This window comes from Leuresthes tenuis, unplaced genomic scaffold (genome assembly GCF_036924035.1).
Source record: "Leuresthes tenuis unplaced genomic scaffold, fLeuTen1.0.hap1 SCAF_21, whole genome shotgun sequence".
Classification (NCBI taxonomy): Eukaryota; Metazoa; Chordata; class Actinopteri; order Atheriniformes; family Atherinopsidae; genus Leuresthes; species Leuresthes tenuis.
The window spans coordinates 27964364-27980628 of NW_027325375.1; the positions used below are offsets into that span (position 1 = coordinate 27964364).

At 41.3% G+C, this 16265-nt stretch overlaps 3 protein-coding genes across 4 annotated transcripts; 2 read left to right on the forward strand and 1 right to left on the reverse strand.

Moving 5' to 3' along the window:
* The first annotated feature begins 2738 nt into the window (after positions 1-2738).
* plp1b (proteolipid protein 1b) lies at positions 2739-7564 on the forward strand. 2 transcript variants are annotated; one of them, XM_072375466.1, is made up of 7 exons: positions 2739-2849; positions 4739-4925; positions 5040-5196; positions 5449-5626; positions 5885-5958; positions 6161-6226; positions 6788-7564. In XM_072375466.1, the coding sequence occupies exons 1-7, from the start codon at positions 2846-2848 to the stop codon at positions 6857-6859; spliced, it is 738 nt and encodes a 245-aa protein (XP_072231567.1). In that variant the 5' UTR covers positions 2739-2845; the 3' UTR covers positions 6860-7564. The 2 variants fall into 2 exon arrangements, with proteins under 2 accessions (XP_072231567.1, XP_072231566.1); XM_072375465.1 differs by lacking the exon at positions 2739-2849 and adding an exon at positions 3559-4367.
* Positions 6961-16258, reverse strand: LOC140280174 (uncharacterized). Its single transcript, XM_072375464.1, has 7 exons — positions 16169-16258; positions 15881-15958; positions 9691-9789; positions 8404-9579; positions 8240-8302; positions 8025-8127; positions 6961-7945 (listed from the first exon to the last, which is right to left on the reverse strand). The coding sequence occupies exons 4-7, from the start codon at positions 9345-9347 to the stop codon at positions 7841-7843; spliced, it is 1215 nt and encodes a 404-aa protein (XP_072231565.1). The 5' UTR covers positions 9348-9579; positions 9691-9789; positions 15881-15958; positions 16169-16258; the 3' UTR covers positions 6961-7840.
* Positions 10729-15171, forward strand: LOC140280173 (uncharacterized). The gene is made up of 2 exons (XM_072375463.1): positions 10729-10977; positions 11526-15171. Exon 2 carries the CDS (start codon positions 11534-11536, stop codon positions 12827-12829), a length of 1296 nt encoding a protein of 431 aa, XP_072231564.1. The 5' UTR covers positions 10729-10977; positions 11526-11533; the 3' UTR covers positions 12830-15171.
* Positions 16259-16265: the final 7 nt, after the last annotated feature.

Here is a 16265-nt window from a genome sequence, read left to right on the forward strand (position 1 = left end):
TGCCCTGTGTAAAAAAAAAGTGATGACCCTATGTCTTATACACTGACACGAGAGGCTCTTGACCAAGCGTATGTATGTATGTAACCAGCTGGGAATGAGAATGTGTTGATTTTTCAGCCTGTTTGTTATCCATTTAGATCCCTCATACACATGGTGGTTGGGAAGTTGCTCAAAAGTAGTAACCAGGTATCTCTACTGCAGACTATAGACATGTCTTTGTCTCACTGTCAGGCTATGCAGCAAGTCGTCAAGGTTTCTCCCTGAAAAGGTTTATATTGTGTGTCTGGTTGCAGCTCCAACAGGCTTCAAACACAGTCACACAAAGTTTTAGACTATCAGAAAAGACAATCAAACACACAACCGAATAAACACCTAGTTGGAAAACAGCTCAGCCTGTCCTTACTTCATTATGCAGTACAACAAATAAGTTCAACCCTCTGCACAGAAGGTAATTTCCACTGAATTCACAAGTGCTTGTTTGTTTGCCTGATAGCTGTTTGTCTGTTTTGTCACAAGATAACATAAGACGCATTACGATAACAGGAAAAAGAGAGGGTGCAAATATTTTCAGAGGGCCTTCCCCTCCCTCGTATAAACACATGCATATTGCAATGTTTAGTGCGTAAATATTGGCAAGTGTATCTGTCACACAGGCCCTGTGATGGACTGGCAACTTGTCAACCTGCGACCCTGAATAGGATGAAGTGGGTATGGAAAATAGATGGATGGAGCTGTCAGCTGCTACAAAAACAGCTCGCAGATAGATCACGGCACAATTTCTCAAAAACATTCATCAAACACGGTCACAAACCGTACATTGCATTGATATGCTGTCTGGTACACTCACATTCCTGTCCATGTGGCCGTGGGTATCATTTTATATAGTGATAAATTAAGCTTCATTGAATTTTAAACTTAGATGAAAGTTTAGAGTGTAATGTATTTTGTTCAAAAACAGCTCATTCATTCTTTCACCTGCGTCTGTTATGCAGTCCTATTAATTGCAATCCATCAGTTAATCATCTGAGCTGCACACATCACTGTCACCCAAGTGAGGAAACCTCTGGAACTTGTCCCCCCACCTAATCCTTTAATTGTCAACATTATTACTTATTTATAATTCGCAAGTAAAGCTAACAACCAACCCCGTGTTCATATATAACACAGAGGTTGATTAATGCTTCCGGTCTCTCTCTGTTTCTCTTTTGCATGGTATTCTCAGAAAGTTCAAAGACATCATTCCTCTGCACTTTCAGTGTCTTTCATTAATCTTTTCTACATACTAATTACTTGATCTCTAATTGGTCTTGGTTTCTGAGAGATAAAAGGCTACAGAATGGAAACCAGACTCCAGCAGGCTATTAATTTTTTAACACATCATTAAAAGAGGAGTTAATTTATGTTCAGCAACAGATCAACCCCTGAGAGGGTCTGACTTTTGAAGGGACCTGATGAGTTGATCAAATGGCTACTGTCTGTTGCAGGGTTAGCAAATGATGGTACGAGGAGCAGGTTTGCATAAAACGTGGGGTTTCCTATTGCATCTGGATGCACTTAAATGCATTACAGTGAAATAATTAATGTTTTTTTCATCTGAATCTGTTATCCGTTCGTTTATTGTTGGTTTAAGATGGCAAGTAAAAAGAGGATAGGGGCTTTCTCCCTCAGAAAAAATAGTCTGGTGTTTTCTTTATCCTGCCCCACACTGGCTTCTTTGTTTTGAACCCAGCTTTGACTTCAACTGGGTCCAACATGAGGGAGGGAGGGAAGGAGGGCAGCAGCTGGACCCAACCATCAATGTCACCGTTGTTAGTCAACTTCATCAATGTCAGTCACTGGCATTTCGATTTATTCCTCTCTTTTGTCTGTGCATACTTCTTATCCCTGTGTTTCTGAACATGCTGCTTTGGAGAGCATCGTCTGGCTGCATGCTGCTGACATTTAGCATGTAGCAGGCAGACAACACATGCCGGCTGACAATAGACAAAAAGGGATTAAATGCACCCTCCAATTCACTGTGAACAAAAACTGTCTGAGGTTACAGCATGCATACATCAAACCATTGTTAAGTCATTATGAACTTTATTATTATATAAAAGTACTACTGATATTAATCATATAAGTTCATATTTATCACTTTAAGATTAAGATTAGAATTGTTGTCATGCATACACATGAAATTTGTCCTCCGCTTTTAACCCATCCAGGTTGGCACCTGTTGAACACACACATGGTCACACACTCATAGAGACAGATGCCAATCACAGCACCCAGGGAGCATGAGGGTAGGGTGCCTTGCTCAAGGGCTCCCTTAGCTGTGGCAAGGAGGTGGACAGACACCCCTCCAGCTGTCAGTTTCACCAATCTTTTAAGTGAAATCTTTGAATTGAACCACCAACCTTTTGATTATTGGATGACCCTCTCTAACCACTGAGCCACGGCCTTTATTCAGCCATTTAAATTCTCATTGAAGAATGCATGTAAATACTGCATTTCTGTCATATTACACCTATATTTTCGTGTAATCACAGAAAGAAAGGATGTGTTTGTGAGAAAATGCTAAAAATGCATCAAAAATAAAAGAGGAAAGTTTGCTACTGGATTTTGGCCCTCTCCTTGTCCCCAATTCAGAGCCCAGTGGCTCCATAAATAATGACTGGCAGCTGAAATGGGACTTTGTGACTTTAAGATGTGACTCGGGGAGATGTGGTCTATCTATTGTTGATGAGACAAAAGCGCGAGTCAGATTCATATAGGGGTGGAGGGGAATAACTTCTCATATCCTCATATCACAGTCACAAAGCTACCCAGCTAAACTTCAATATCCCCACACTTATTTCTGGACATGGGTAAGTGCACAGAATACTTAATAGCTGTTGTCAATTCTTATTAATGTGATTTGAAAAACTGTGGATTTCAATAACTTACTAATAATGCCTTTTGATAAACCCTCTCTATGCTTAGACACGATGATAGCCTCATTCAATGTTTGGTGCAAATTAAACCTGTGTTTTGATTTATCTAAGGCATTTGAAAATCTAAATGACCTATTGATTTATGCCTGATTCACCTCGCTCCTAACATTAGATTATTTAGTATGCAAAGGTGCTTTTAGAGGACTGAAAAGAAAGCATCCTTTGGGCGCAGCTAGGATTGCTTTTTAGTATGGAAAGAAGTCCTTGCTGCTGCCCATAACCTCTTTTGACAATTATCCAAACTGGAACCAGATTGGCTTAGGGAGATGGGCAAAAACTCTCATCATGCCAAGGCCATGCCAGGTCACTCATGTGAAAGAGGTCAGATACTCCCATATGTCTCATGGGTAGAAGTAGCTCATTTCCATGAAGACTGTGGACCCAAACAACTCCTGCTAACCCCTTTATCCTGACATAGAATCAATTTGTGTGCTAATTCTTACAGGTTTTCCTGCAGCTTTGGAGTATCTATAAGTTGCCTTCCAGCTGCTGTAATTGTACTCATAACTTTTTGCAGCGAATTCAAACGGAGGTTGTCATGGCATTTGTTCCTCCATCACTACAACCACTGCTGCAGAAGGTTACAGCTGAAGTGTGGGTGTCTGCAAACAGTATTTTTGGGACTAACAGTCTTCCTGTTGTTACTATTCAAGCTTTGGAAGCCATTTGTTCAACTTAGAGCCTCTCTTCACCCTAACTACTTGTTTGCATTATCTAAGGATTTCAGAATGACCAAAAAACAATTTTAATTGTGGTTGCTGTTGTTGTGAACATATTGTAATTTCACCCCCTCCATTCAGTATGCTTCCACCCACTGTTTAAACTTGAACCCTGCCTCTGCCAGCATTGACACTCAGTGCCATGGTACCAGTCTCAGCCAGCTGTGGAAGGAGGGTGGTCTGAGTAGGGACATTGCCAGTGGTGTTGGGATGGTCCCGGCGACCCCCTCAGCCACCACATACTACACTGTGTGTGTAGTGTGTGTCAGTTGTGATGGTCTTTGTTTATTTGACATCACTGCCCTTTGTTCCTCTCTGATAACAGCAAACACAACTGATATTGTATCTGCAGCCACAAAGAGAAGCTCTTTCTTCAGGCCCTTGAAGCCAGTTTTTCACCACCATCTCTAAGTGGCCTGGTGACGCCTGTGACCACTGGGGAAAGAGGGCTGGGCCAGATTTAGTAATAGCTAAGCTGTGAGGTGTTGGCACAAGCAGAAGAGCTTTCACATACGGATGAAGTCAGCGCAGAGAGACTCATTGTACAGTAGTAATACCTTGTAGGCAGCACTGTACATCACTGCTTGGCACTGGGATCTTTCTCGTTGTGGAATACAGCATCAGAGGCCGTAAATGTTTCCGGTCAGGCAGCCTTGGCTTTGCAAAGCCTTAGGTGCTTTCCTCTATCCCATTTTGGCAATGCATTTATTAACACTTTGGATATTTGCTACCTGCTTCAACGCTGCCGCTTACACTGGAAGAAGTGCATGAGATTGTTGTGAAATCTGAGGTTTCCGCTTTTGTGTGGACGCTTTACTCGGAATCGCTGCTTGAACTCTTGTTTGTCACTGCTAATTTTTTGTTGTGTTGCTTTCTTGCCTGTCGGTGGGGTTTTGGTGTATGCTCATGGATTTGCAGACAGACCGAGGCCTTTTTCATAGCTCCCCCACAGTGTGAAAGAATCTCCCACCGTGGCATAGATGTGCTGTGTGGTTATATGTGCGGTGTGTGCCGCCTGTGTGCTGATATATTATGCCCCCTCAGGTTGTTATGATTGCTGTATCCGATGCATTGGGGCAGTGCCCTACCCATCCCTGGTGGCCACCTTGCTGTGCTATGCTGGCATGGCATTATTTTGTGGCTGTGGGCACGAAGCGCTGTCCCAGACCGAAGTCCTCGTCGAGACTTACTTTGCCCGAAACATTCAGGACTATGCAGTCATGGCCTCTTTGTGAGTGTTGCTTCTATAAATTCATTGATGATTTTTTTCATTCTTTTTACCTCTCAAGAATTGCTTCGTTTCACTGTTTGACTGTCTTCTCTGACTTCACTGTGACTATTCCAGTATCAGATACTTCCAGTACGTGATCTATGGTCTGGCATCATTCTTCTTCCTCTATGGTATCCTACTCTTGGCTGAGGGTTTCTACACTACCAGTGCAGTCAAGCAGACCTTTGGCGAGTTCAGGAGTACCCAGTGTGGCCGCTGCCTCAGCCTGACGGTGAGAGCATGTTTGGGGGAGGAGGGGAGGGAGGAGATAAAGAGGGAGGGGTGATATGATGTCAGGTCATTGTTGAGATGCTGAATGCTGGTTTTTGTTTAGTCACTTAGCTCAATTTAATGGTCCTGGTTTCTATAATTTTCCCCTAGAATCTTGAATTGCAGTTTATAGCTGATTTAATGAGATCACATTTATCACACACTGACACCTGAGCACTTACGCTACAGTTCTGTAACCTTTCTTTTTTAACAGTTCATCATAGTGACATACATCTTGGCCTTCATCTGGCTGGGAGTGTTTGCCTTCAGTGCTATCCCAGTCTTCTTCCTGTTCAACATGGAGCAGACCTGCCACACCATCAACATCCTGGCCGAAACTACCCCCAGCATTAATCAGCACGGCTGGATTTGCATGGACGCCAGGCAATATGGTGAGATGTTCTTAGAAAGACCGACCACATGTCCCCCGATGAGAATGTTAATACGTCCTTGAGAGCAATTAATTAATCAGCGGGGAGAGACTGCGAGACCGATGGATGAATTAGCTCTGAAATGACAGAGATATCGCCAACTCCATCTTAATTTCTTCACTGCTGTTTCCCTGATAAGCTGGAATTTACATGCATCATAACTCGTCATGAATTAGCATCGATGAGAAATCCCCAACTTAGGTAATTTCTTCATTTCAGGTCTGCTTCCTTGGAATGCAATGCCAGGCAAGAGCTGTGGAATGACCTTAGCATCTATTTGTAAAGTCAGCGAAGTGAGTTGATGAATCCAGGATTTCTTTAACGCACTGTGTGCACGACCACATTAAAATCATTAAAATCTATATTATCAAAGTTTGTACTGAATGTATGTGTAAGTCATCACTTTTACATAAGAGAATGATGCCAAAATACAAGAACTTGATTTACTTATTCAAAATATATATTAAACTAACCTGTGTTTGTTATGTCTCACAGTTCTATGTCACCTACGATTTGTACATAGCTGCCTTTGCTGGTGCAGGGATAACTCTCTTGGCACTGGTGAGTAATTGTTTTGGCACTTTGCATTCTCAGCTGTCATTTATCTTTTTGTGTTAATAGATCAAATTATGCAAAGATAAAAGTCCATTTCTCAAAATAAGAAAAAAATGACTCTACTGTAGTATTCGACCTTGCAGATCCTTTTGGTTTTATTTACCCCCTCGATATAATGGAAGGATTGAAGTTTAGTTTGTGGTTGTCAGGACATTTTTCAACGTGAACAGTGTCAGTTTTAGTCTAGAATCAGCAAAAATCTCAGTGAACCTTGTTTTCATTGGAACTGTTGCTGTTCAAGTACAGTATGCGGTTTATTTGGAGTAACACGGGTACTGTCAAAGAGTTTCAGTGCTGTGGGTGTCACAAACAAAACTCCAATCGCCTTGTTTTTCTTGAGCAGATATCTACTAAATTCAATTTGCAACATGCAGATTATTCTTGACCAAAACTAAATGAGTATTCACTGTCTTTTTCCCATGCTGTGTATACTATTAGTTGAATACCTTGAATTACAGTTGTCATACTTTCTGTTCACCCCTTCTCTGTTCATATGTGCCTTTGCAGTTTCTGTATCTCGTTGCCACCACTTACAACTATGCAGTGTTGCGGTTCCTGGGCAGAAAAGGAGTTCGCTAAGAGCAACACATCTGCCCCATGCAACACCATCGTCTGACTATGAGATGGACAGTCAACGATTTAAATTCTTCTTTCATGAAACAGCATCTTTTGAACCTGGATCATCTGCTATTCTTTTGTGTTGATAACAGACAATTGTTTCTCATCACTGTTATGCATGAACAACAGAGAGAGAGATGAAGATAATTCACACCATATAACGAGCTTTGGTCTGCTCCACAAGCCATCCTCTCAGATGATTCTCTTAGCTTTGTTGTTCATTTTCCTTTTGTGGATTGTATCTCTTACTTCATCCTTTCTGCGAGGCTTCGCTGGTGCTCATTGTGATTTATGACATTTTTTGAATAATTAAGAGCAATGACAGTTTTCTTTACAAAGTCATAACTGTACAATATTCAGTGTTTACTGATGCACATGCTGGTTCTGAATATGATTTAGCTACTGCCTCATTATCACCATCTTGCATATCAACAGTGTGGAATGTACCAGAGCTTCCCTTTGAGCTATTAATTAAATAAATTTACAATGCATTCATTCACAATCCATTTTGCCTTGTTTAAATGTCACTGTGCAAAATGGCTGATTTGGTTATCACTTAAAATAAGTTACAGAGGGGTTGATGCTTTAATAACTGGGCTCCCACTCACAACTCTCCTGTGTGCTCATTTGTAATTAAGGTTTATTAAACCATTTAATTCTGAGGTATTTAATTGTGATTTTTATTTGAACCATATACAGTATGTTGTATTAAAGTAATTTAAGCTGATTGTGAAGCATTCTATTTAAACTTCTTTAATTGCTGCTGTAAAGTCTTTTAATTACACACTCCTTAAACATGACAACACTATATTATATCCGTTTCAGTGGTGGAAAACACAGACACAGAATGCAGAATAGAGAGTCAGAGTTATAATGGTGAAGTACTCAGTCCGAGCAGGTAATGGCAGAGTTCTCTGATGACACATTTGTCCCAGGTAGGCATCAAACATTGAGAGTTTTTGAAAAGCAGCTGTCACAATGGATCACATTTCCATGGAGGTAGATGGAGATCAGCAAATCTCCCAGAGCCTTACCACAAACGCCACACTGCAAAAACATACATGGCATGAAAATAATGCAATGCATATAAAATCACAGGTTTTCTAAAGAAGAAGACTTAACAAACCTTAAGGCACTCCTGATGGCAGTTCACCGGAGGTTCGCTGAGTGTGATCTTGACATTTCCATCAATGATTTGGTTACAGAAGCAACAGGCTCTGCTGTCATCCCTAAGTTGGAGAGTTGAAAGAATATGACTCTTTGGTGCATAGATTTTCAGAATGTGCTGTAACAGTCTGTTATTCTTTTATGGAATAATCATGATAGATATGAGATATTTACCCAGACTTATAAAGAATTTCTGTAGAATTGAGCTCTTCTGCAGGCTTCTGAATCACTTCAGAACTACAAAAAAAAAGATAATTAGCTAACAATAAGATGCATTTTATTGTTCAGATGAACAACATCGAATATCTAATTGTTCCTTTTTATAAAAGCTTACTCACGTGTTTTCATCACACTGTTGGTTCAGCTTAGGCTCCTCTGGGAGGGATTGTGCTGCATCTTCAACAGGTTTAGGAACAGCTTCAGCTGTGGGCACCTCCACATCCAATGCATCTGTCAGATTAATGGCTTTGTAATTGAAATTATCCTGATCAGCTTCATCATCTGAAGGAAGCACAGGTTTAACAGCATCTTCGATGTTCAGCTCCACCGTGTGACCTGACTCAACCTCAGCTGATGGCTCTACACTTTGCTCAACAGCAGTGTTATCAGCAGATTGGGCTTCACACTCAGCTACCTCCTCAGTTCTGCTCTCTAAGACTGGCTCTACCGAGGCCACGATCTCCTCTTTTGCCTGTTGTGGAGGGAATTCCTCTGAACTCTTATCTGGAAGGATGTCAGCGCCCGCATCCTCCAAACGTGTTGCACATGCTGGTTCTGTTTTGTTTAAAGATTCCTCTTGAGGTTTCGGTTCAACTTTGGCTGCAGCAGGGACTTCCACAGTGTGACCTGACTCAACCTCAGCTGATGGCTCTACACTTTGCTCAACAGCAGCGTTATCAGCAGATTGGGCTTCACACTCAGCTACCTCCTCAGTTCTGCTCTCTAAGACTGGCTCTACCGAGGCCACGATCTCCTCTTTTGCCTGTTGTGGAGGGAATTCCTCTGAACTCTTATCTGGAAGGATGTCAGCGCCTGCACATGCTGGTTCTGTTTTGTTTAAAGATTCCTCTTGAGGTTTCGGTTCAACTTCGGCTGCAGCAGGGACTTCCACAGTGGCTTTACTCTCTGCTGTGGATGGCAAACTATTTTCCACATTAGTATAAGTGGAGACCTTAGCCTCGTGATCTATATTTGATGGGTCAGTTGGTGTATCAGCATGTTCTTCCTTGTCATCAGCAGTTGTGTCGGTAAGTGGTTGCTCAGCAGGCTTCACATGAGACATCGCGTCTGGATCTTTCTTTGCTGAGGAAACTGATTGGACTTGTTCATCATGAACATCTGCAGAGACCTCAGCAGCCCCCTCACTGTGATCCACATCAGACTTGACAGCTGCTGCTGCTGCTGCTGCTGCTGCTTCAACATCTTCCTCCTTGTTTTCTGGATTAGTGCTGGCAAATGATTGTTTTGCTTGTGTCTCACAATCTTGAATGAGTTGTGTTGTGGGTTCTTGAGGCCTGTCACAAACAGTGTAATTTATTCATCTCTGCATCTTTAAATTTCCAAAATCATCTTTAAATTTCATACTAGCAAGTACAGTCAAAAGAGAGATGTTCTCATATACAAACTTTGTATCATCCTTAGTCTCCGCTGTTGATCTTTCAGGCTGACCAGGCTCATCTTTTTGGGCAGGATTATCTTCACTATTTGCCTCATTTGCTGAATTACTGCAATAAAGCACAATTCAGATCAACTGCATGATATATACAGCTGATACAAGCATTCAATATTTGGTAGTACTAAGACTTATCTGAGATAAACAATACAAAGAAAAAACGGAGACAAGTAATCTTGCAGAGAAGCAGTCAGCACTAACTCACATCTTGCACAGCTCAATCTGAATTCACATTCAACACATACAACCCCTCAGATGGATTTGACTCTGTCTTTTCAAGAGGAACCGTTGGTAAATAATCTATTGATCTAAAAGAGTAGGACTAATAAGCCCAATTGAAAGAGAACATTGAGATTTCAAACGTTATAGCTTGCTAATTGCTTCTTCATATTAGTAATCAGCTTTAAAGTGTTTTGGATTAAAACTTCAATCAAAGCCAAATGCTCCAGTTTAGGATGATTATTAGTCGTTTATGCATGGGAGGAATGTGCACAGAATGCCTGACCAACATAGGAGGACAAGAATCATGAGCTCTGAGACTGATGAGACAAAGCTGATAAATGAAGCTTTAAATGTCAGCAGGCGTTTATTAACTATGTAAATATCACCAGTCACATTGCTGTGAAATAGCAGTAGAGGCTGTAAAATGAAAAGGACATACATTTTTTTCAGTTCAGTATGTTTGTACAAGCACAATGTCTGACTATTGATGCAATTCCTGATTTGTACAGTGCACAGTGGATTTTAAACTAATAATATGATCCAGCCATAAACAAGGGTTACCCTTCGTGTCACAAGTTGTCCTCAGAAACTAAAGGTGCATATCTGTGTCGTTTCTTGTTGATAATTAAAGTGAGAAATTAATATATATATATATGTGTAAAAAGTCACATACATGATGTCATACATCTGTAGTTTTAACATTGGACCGTTGCTTTAATCCTCTGAGAAACATCCTTACTTAACTTCCGGTTTTGTTCCGCAGGGCTGACTTCAGCAGGTAGCAGCTTCATGCTAGGCTGCGAAGTGTGCCGCGTACATTCAAATGTCTGTTGACTAATTTATAGCGACGATTGTAGAATAAACCTGTCCATTTGGTGGTAATCTAGCATGTAACACTGTCTTAAAAGTCATCGGTTGGTACAAAAGCGCAGTTTGGAAACAGTTACCGCTCCACGCAACAACCGGCACTAGACGGCTCGTCTTTTGAGCAAAATAGGACGAGGATCGTTTTAGATCAGTAAGTCTGTTGGATTGTTTCCTAACGTCACATGAGGACAGCTTTAACTGTAATGAAAAACGAAAGCGAGGATAATTAATAGAAATACATAAGCGGACGTATCCATCACGAACCTGATTGGTGTTCGGTGGTGAGTTTACGGACGATCTGGGTTTCTGAAAACAAGTGTTAACTTTAACACAGTCTGTGTATCAGGTCTGTGTTACTGAATGTAAAATAGCCCAAAACATACAAAGTAACGGCTAGATGGGGAGCAAAATAATCCTTTTAGGCCCGTTTGAAAATGTGAAAGAATTATGCCATTTATAAAATCTGAAAAGGCGAGTTTTCTTTTTCTCTCTGTCTCTCTTTCTTTCTTTAGATCATTAGCAGTTATAAACTATTACACCAACAACACAGTGGGATTAAATTGTGACATGTTAAAGCGTGCGTGTTACCTTAAGTAACTGTGCTATTTTGTTATTTCTGTAGTACTTGGTAACATTGATGTTTTTGTTGTAGTATTCTTTAATGGCGGATTCATGTCTGGATTTTCTGTGCCATCCTAGAAAAGAAAATGCCTTCGAGAAACCATCTTGACAAGATTGGGCGGAAGAAAAAGAAGAAATGGACGGAGGAGGCCATGGAGCATGCACTGATCGAGGTGAAGTCAGGAAGGTGCACGGTGAGACAGGCTGCCAAGGAGTTTGGTGTCCCGAAGTCTTCACTTGGTGACAGAGTGAGTGGGCGAGTGACACCAGGGAGTCGCAGCGGGCCAGCTCAGCTTATAACATCTGCTGATGAGGAGCTGCTGGTGGAGTTCTCTTTGTACATGTCCAAGCATGGATTCCCACTTACCAAGCAGCAGGTGGTGTCCTTTGCATCATCGATTTACAAGCGCCAGCACCGGAGGGTGGCGTTTTCCAAACTGGGCCAGACGTGGTGGCTCAATTTTAGAAAACGGCAAGAAAAGAATATTACTATTCAGCCAGCGGACAACGTTGTCCGCGGGAGGACGGTATGTGTGAGGAAGGAAGCAGTGGATCAGTTTTTTTGCCTGTTGAGCACTCTCATAGATAAACATGGGCTCAGAGACAAGCCTCACCAAATCTATAACTGCAATGAGGCGGGCTTTCAGCTGGGCAGGAAGAGGGTGATTCTCCCCAAATCTGCTAGTCTGGGCTGCAAGCCAACACCAGGCTCGAGGGACCACATCTCTGTCCTGGCTTGCTTTAGTGCAGCTGGAGAGGACATTCCTCCTTTTATTATCTACTCAAAGGCCTATCCAGGGGGAGTATGTTACAAGACACAAGGGCCGCCAAATGCCCTCTATGGGTGGTCAGACTTGGGTTGCATCAACTCGGACCTCTTTAAGAAATGGTTCCTCAAACATTTCCTCGTCCATGCACCAAAGGAGCGTCCACTGTTGCTGATCTTTGATGGTCACAAGTCGCCCGTGAACCTGGAGGTGGTGGAATCAGCTCGCAGAGAGCACATCGTTCTTCTGTGCCTTCCGCCTCATTGCTCCCACATCTTACAGCCGCTCGATGCTGGTCCCTTTCTGGTTCTAAAGCAGCATTTTGCATCACTCACAGGTGATGGCTGTGCAACTGATACCCACTTCGCAGTCAGCAAGAAGGAGTTCTCGGGTGTATTTAAAAAAGCATATCAGGTTGCAAAGGAAGAAGATGGTGTCAGAATTGTGAAGGAAGGCTTTAGGAAATGTGGCATCTACCCATTAAACCACTTTGTCATCAATGACGGCCACTTAATGCCATCGCATGGCATCAGCACTGCCGCTGGACCCTCTTTAATATCACCACAAGATGTAAACTCTGCAGGAGGGCTCGCAGCTGCTGGACCCTCCTCCTAGTTCATCACTTGTGTATCAAACTTTCATGGGGTCAGAGCCTTTGAGGAAACATTGACTGGCTGTATAATTAAATCTGAGTAGTTTTTCCATTTAAAATACGTTCTCCCAGCAGAGCGCTCAGTTTGTCAGCCCCAGAAGAAAGGGATGTCTAGATATTAATTACTCAGTGTGTTCAGATGTTGCTGCTCAAATGCAAGTGAAAAGAATAACAGTGGGTCATAATTTAGCTCCACAGGATGTTTTTAAGTATTTTGAAATTGTTCTCTTTAACCATTGTAACAAATAGATGTCTCTTCAGCTTTAAAGCCCTTGAGCTGTTGGGAACTAAAAGTGTCAGTAAACATCTGTCTCGCTTGTCTTTTCAGTGTGTGATTTCTCCTTATTTTTCTATCTTTTTCTTTAACCAGCAGGCTAAGTGTTCACTGCCCCCTTCTGTGCTGATACGTTATTGCCCCTTTCATAGGTGTAGCTGGTATGGATTAGCTGGCATGTGGACGTGGTTCTTGTAGAGTGTTAAAATGCTATTTGTTTGCACAGATGCGCTATTGGAGTATAAGAGTCTGATGGAATCGCAAACCAACCACTTTTGAAACTGCTGCTTTCCTGCAAATGTAAAAGTGTGATCCCTTTTCTTTCAGTGTTGTTCAGTGTGGTAGGCTTGTGTGCAAAGGTGCTGAGCAGAGAAGTCCTGAGCAGAGAAGTGCTTCATGCTCTCATTTTGTATAAAATCACTCAAAAACTTTAACTCTTCCAATTTTGATACAAACCCTTGCTAAAATGGTGAGTTTTACCTTCTGACAACCGCAAAGAAATGGAAATGAATGCATTCTGAAACAAGTTCACATCTGCCAGCATTTATTTTGGTCTAATGTCGATGGAGAAAGGGTTTACTCTTGAGACTCAAATACTTTGTGATGTCTCATTTATGGAGTTAAAGACTGCTCTGAAACACTTGGGAACTGATGGGTATGCAGCGGCATGTCAAGTTTTTTTCATTACCTCAAAATACTGTCGAGTTCTCTCACAATTTACTACATATTCCTTTTTATTTATGGGGTTAGGGTTCTAAAATCAGGACCAAATGTACACAGTCATGTTACCATTAGGTCATGGAGTAGCTGTAAATGTTGAGTGAAATGCGACGGATCAGTGCGTGAACTTGAGGCAGAGGAGGATTATGGGACAGCCGTGTTGGAGAAATAAAGAGATTTCTTCATCACTGTAGCCATCTACAGGGAGCTGATGATTTATTAGCCAAGCGTTTACAGTTTAACCTGTTCTTATGAAAGGCACATTTTGTCTCGGTTTGAAGCGCTCACGTGTAAGCAGTTAAATTGCAAGTAAGGAATGAAACTTGTGTTTTTCATTTAGGATTGAGGAATTGTGCCTGCAGTAAAGAGAATATGAAAAGTCTGAACTGAAAAGTGGATTTGGAGGACTGTTACATCATTATCATATGAAAGGCTTTTTGTGAGTTGATCCATTACAGTTATCATACACTGCCAGTTAAGATAAAGACTGCAGATATTATAACTTAATGTGATGCATTTATATCTCATTATTTGATTTAAAAGGCTGGGCTGATACAGCATCCAGCTGTTGGTTGTGAACTCAGCTGCATTTGCCCTGGCTGGCTGTGACTCTGATGGCTCTCTGGCCGGATGGATGGTTCAGGCTCGGACAGCAGCTGCTAATGCAGTTCAGTCTGTATTGCCAGTAGTGTCCCCAGCTGTTTAGTTCAAACTTTCTGAGACACACCTCTGGAATGACTTTGACGGAGTGCCTACTATAGAAACACTGCTGCGGCCTGTTTAATGTTACAACCATCAGAAACAAATCCGTCACAGCCAGTATGTCACAACTGAAACGCAGCCACTGACAGATGTGATGTCCCAAACCGGTGGTCATAATTACAGATGCAGTCTTTCTCTTCAGCTGTCAGTGACTGAACTGTTGAACTAGCTTTTCCAGTTGTTTTTTTTTCTTTTTTCTAAATGTGACGGTGCACAGATCACCATACTTTATGGATCACAGGAAATGGAAACCCTGTTAAGAGATCATTCAAAGATGATCTTAACTTTTTTGTTTCAACTGGCTCCGCACATACAACAAGCTTTAGAAACCACTCATCTCTGTTTTAACTCTTAAGCTTTTCTTGGGTCATAAGTAAAAAATAGGCGTTTTTTCACAACTGTTGAGTAAAGTTGAACACTGTCATTAAATTTGAAGGACTGTCTGTATAGATAAATGTGTTCAAACACTGTATGTTGTCATAGAAGTACTGACTCTACAAGGAAGAAAATCTCAGGGAGAAAATCCAGAATAAAGATGTTTTTTAAATAAACTTGAAGTCCAATTTGTCCATGAACCTGAAGAAATTCCAGAGGTTGCACTCGTTGCTGTGTGTCATGTGTGCATCCAAGCCAACAACCAGGAAGTTAACGCACACTTATCTAGACAGTTATCAGGCTGTCCTTACAATCTGTTAACAGCATAGAAGGATTTGTGTGTTTCTCTGTAATTATTGAATATAATTTCAGATCAGAACATGTTAAATGAAATCTTTTAAGAATAAAAACAAGGGTCAAGGTAAAACATTGACATAGACAACAGATTTATATTTTAGTATGTCATTAAAAGCTTGCTTTTATAGTTATTATAGGCAATAATCAAGTCTGCCTTGATGGAAAAAACTAATGTAAGTGTTCATATTAATGCTCAGCTGAAACACGGGTCACACAGCGGTACACTGCAGGCTTTTATGGGTGCAGCAGGGTTGCCGAGGGCCAAGTTAATGTTTATGTATGTTAATCTCGCAGATGGTGATTTGTGCCTGCAGCCTGGAATATTTTTAGTTAGGATTCACAGATGCATCAGAGTTAAAGGACAATCTCAGTCTGACTTTCAGAACTGACAGATTAAAATGGATTTCAGCAAAATACTTCATATGTAAGGGTCTGGTTTTCATGTATCAGATGGTTAATTAAAAATGAATAATCAAAATAAAAGACTCCCTTTATTCTGCTCAGAATTGTCTTTAAGATAACTCACTCAAATCTCTGGGCTGTCAACAGGACATACGATTTCTGTCTCGTTGAGACGGGTTTACGTTCCACTTCATGGACCGTTCTGCAAGATACGAGAAGCTTTTGTGATTGTGTGACATGTTTGTCGTTCAGAAAGGAAAAGGCTAACTATACTAGACACATAATCTGTACTAGTTGTTTCTGTTTATCTTTCAGGATACACACTAATGCTTAACTATGCAGAAGTACAGCACAAATATGCAGGAAAGCAGGACATCTTCAGTTCCTGGTGTGAATGAAACAGCAACTCAACTTTTCATCTTTTGATTTGTGGATCCAACTGCCATCGTTTTTCACTGTTTGCCGCACCCGGATGTTTTTTAAAACCTGGTTTCTGTCAACATCTGCAA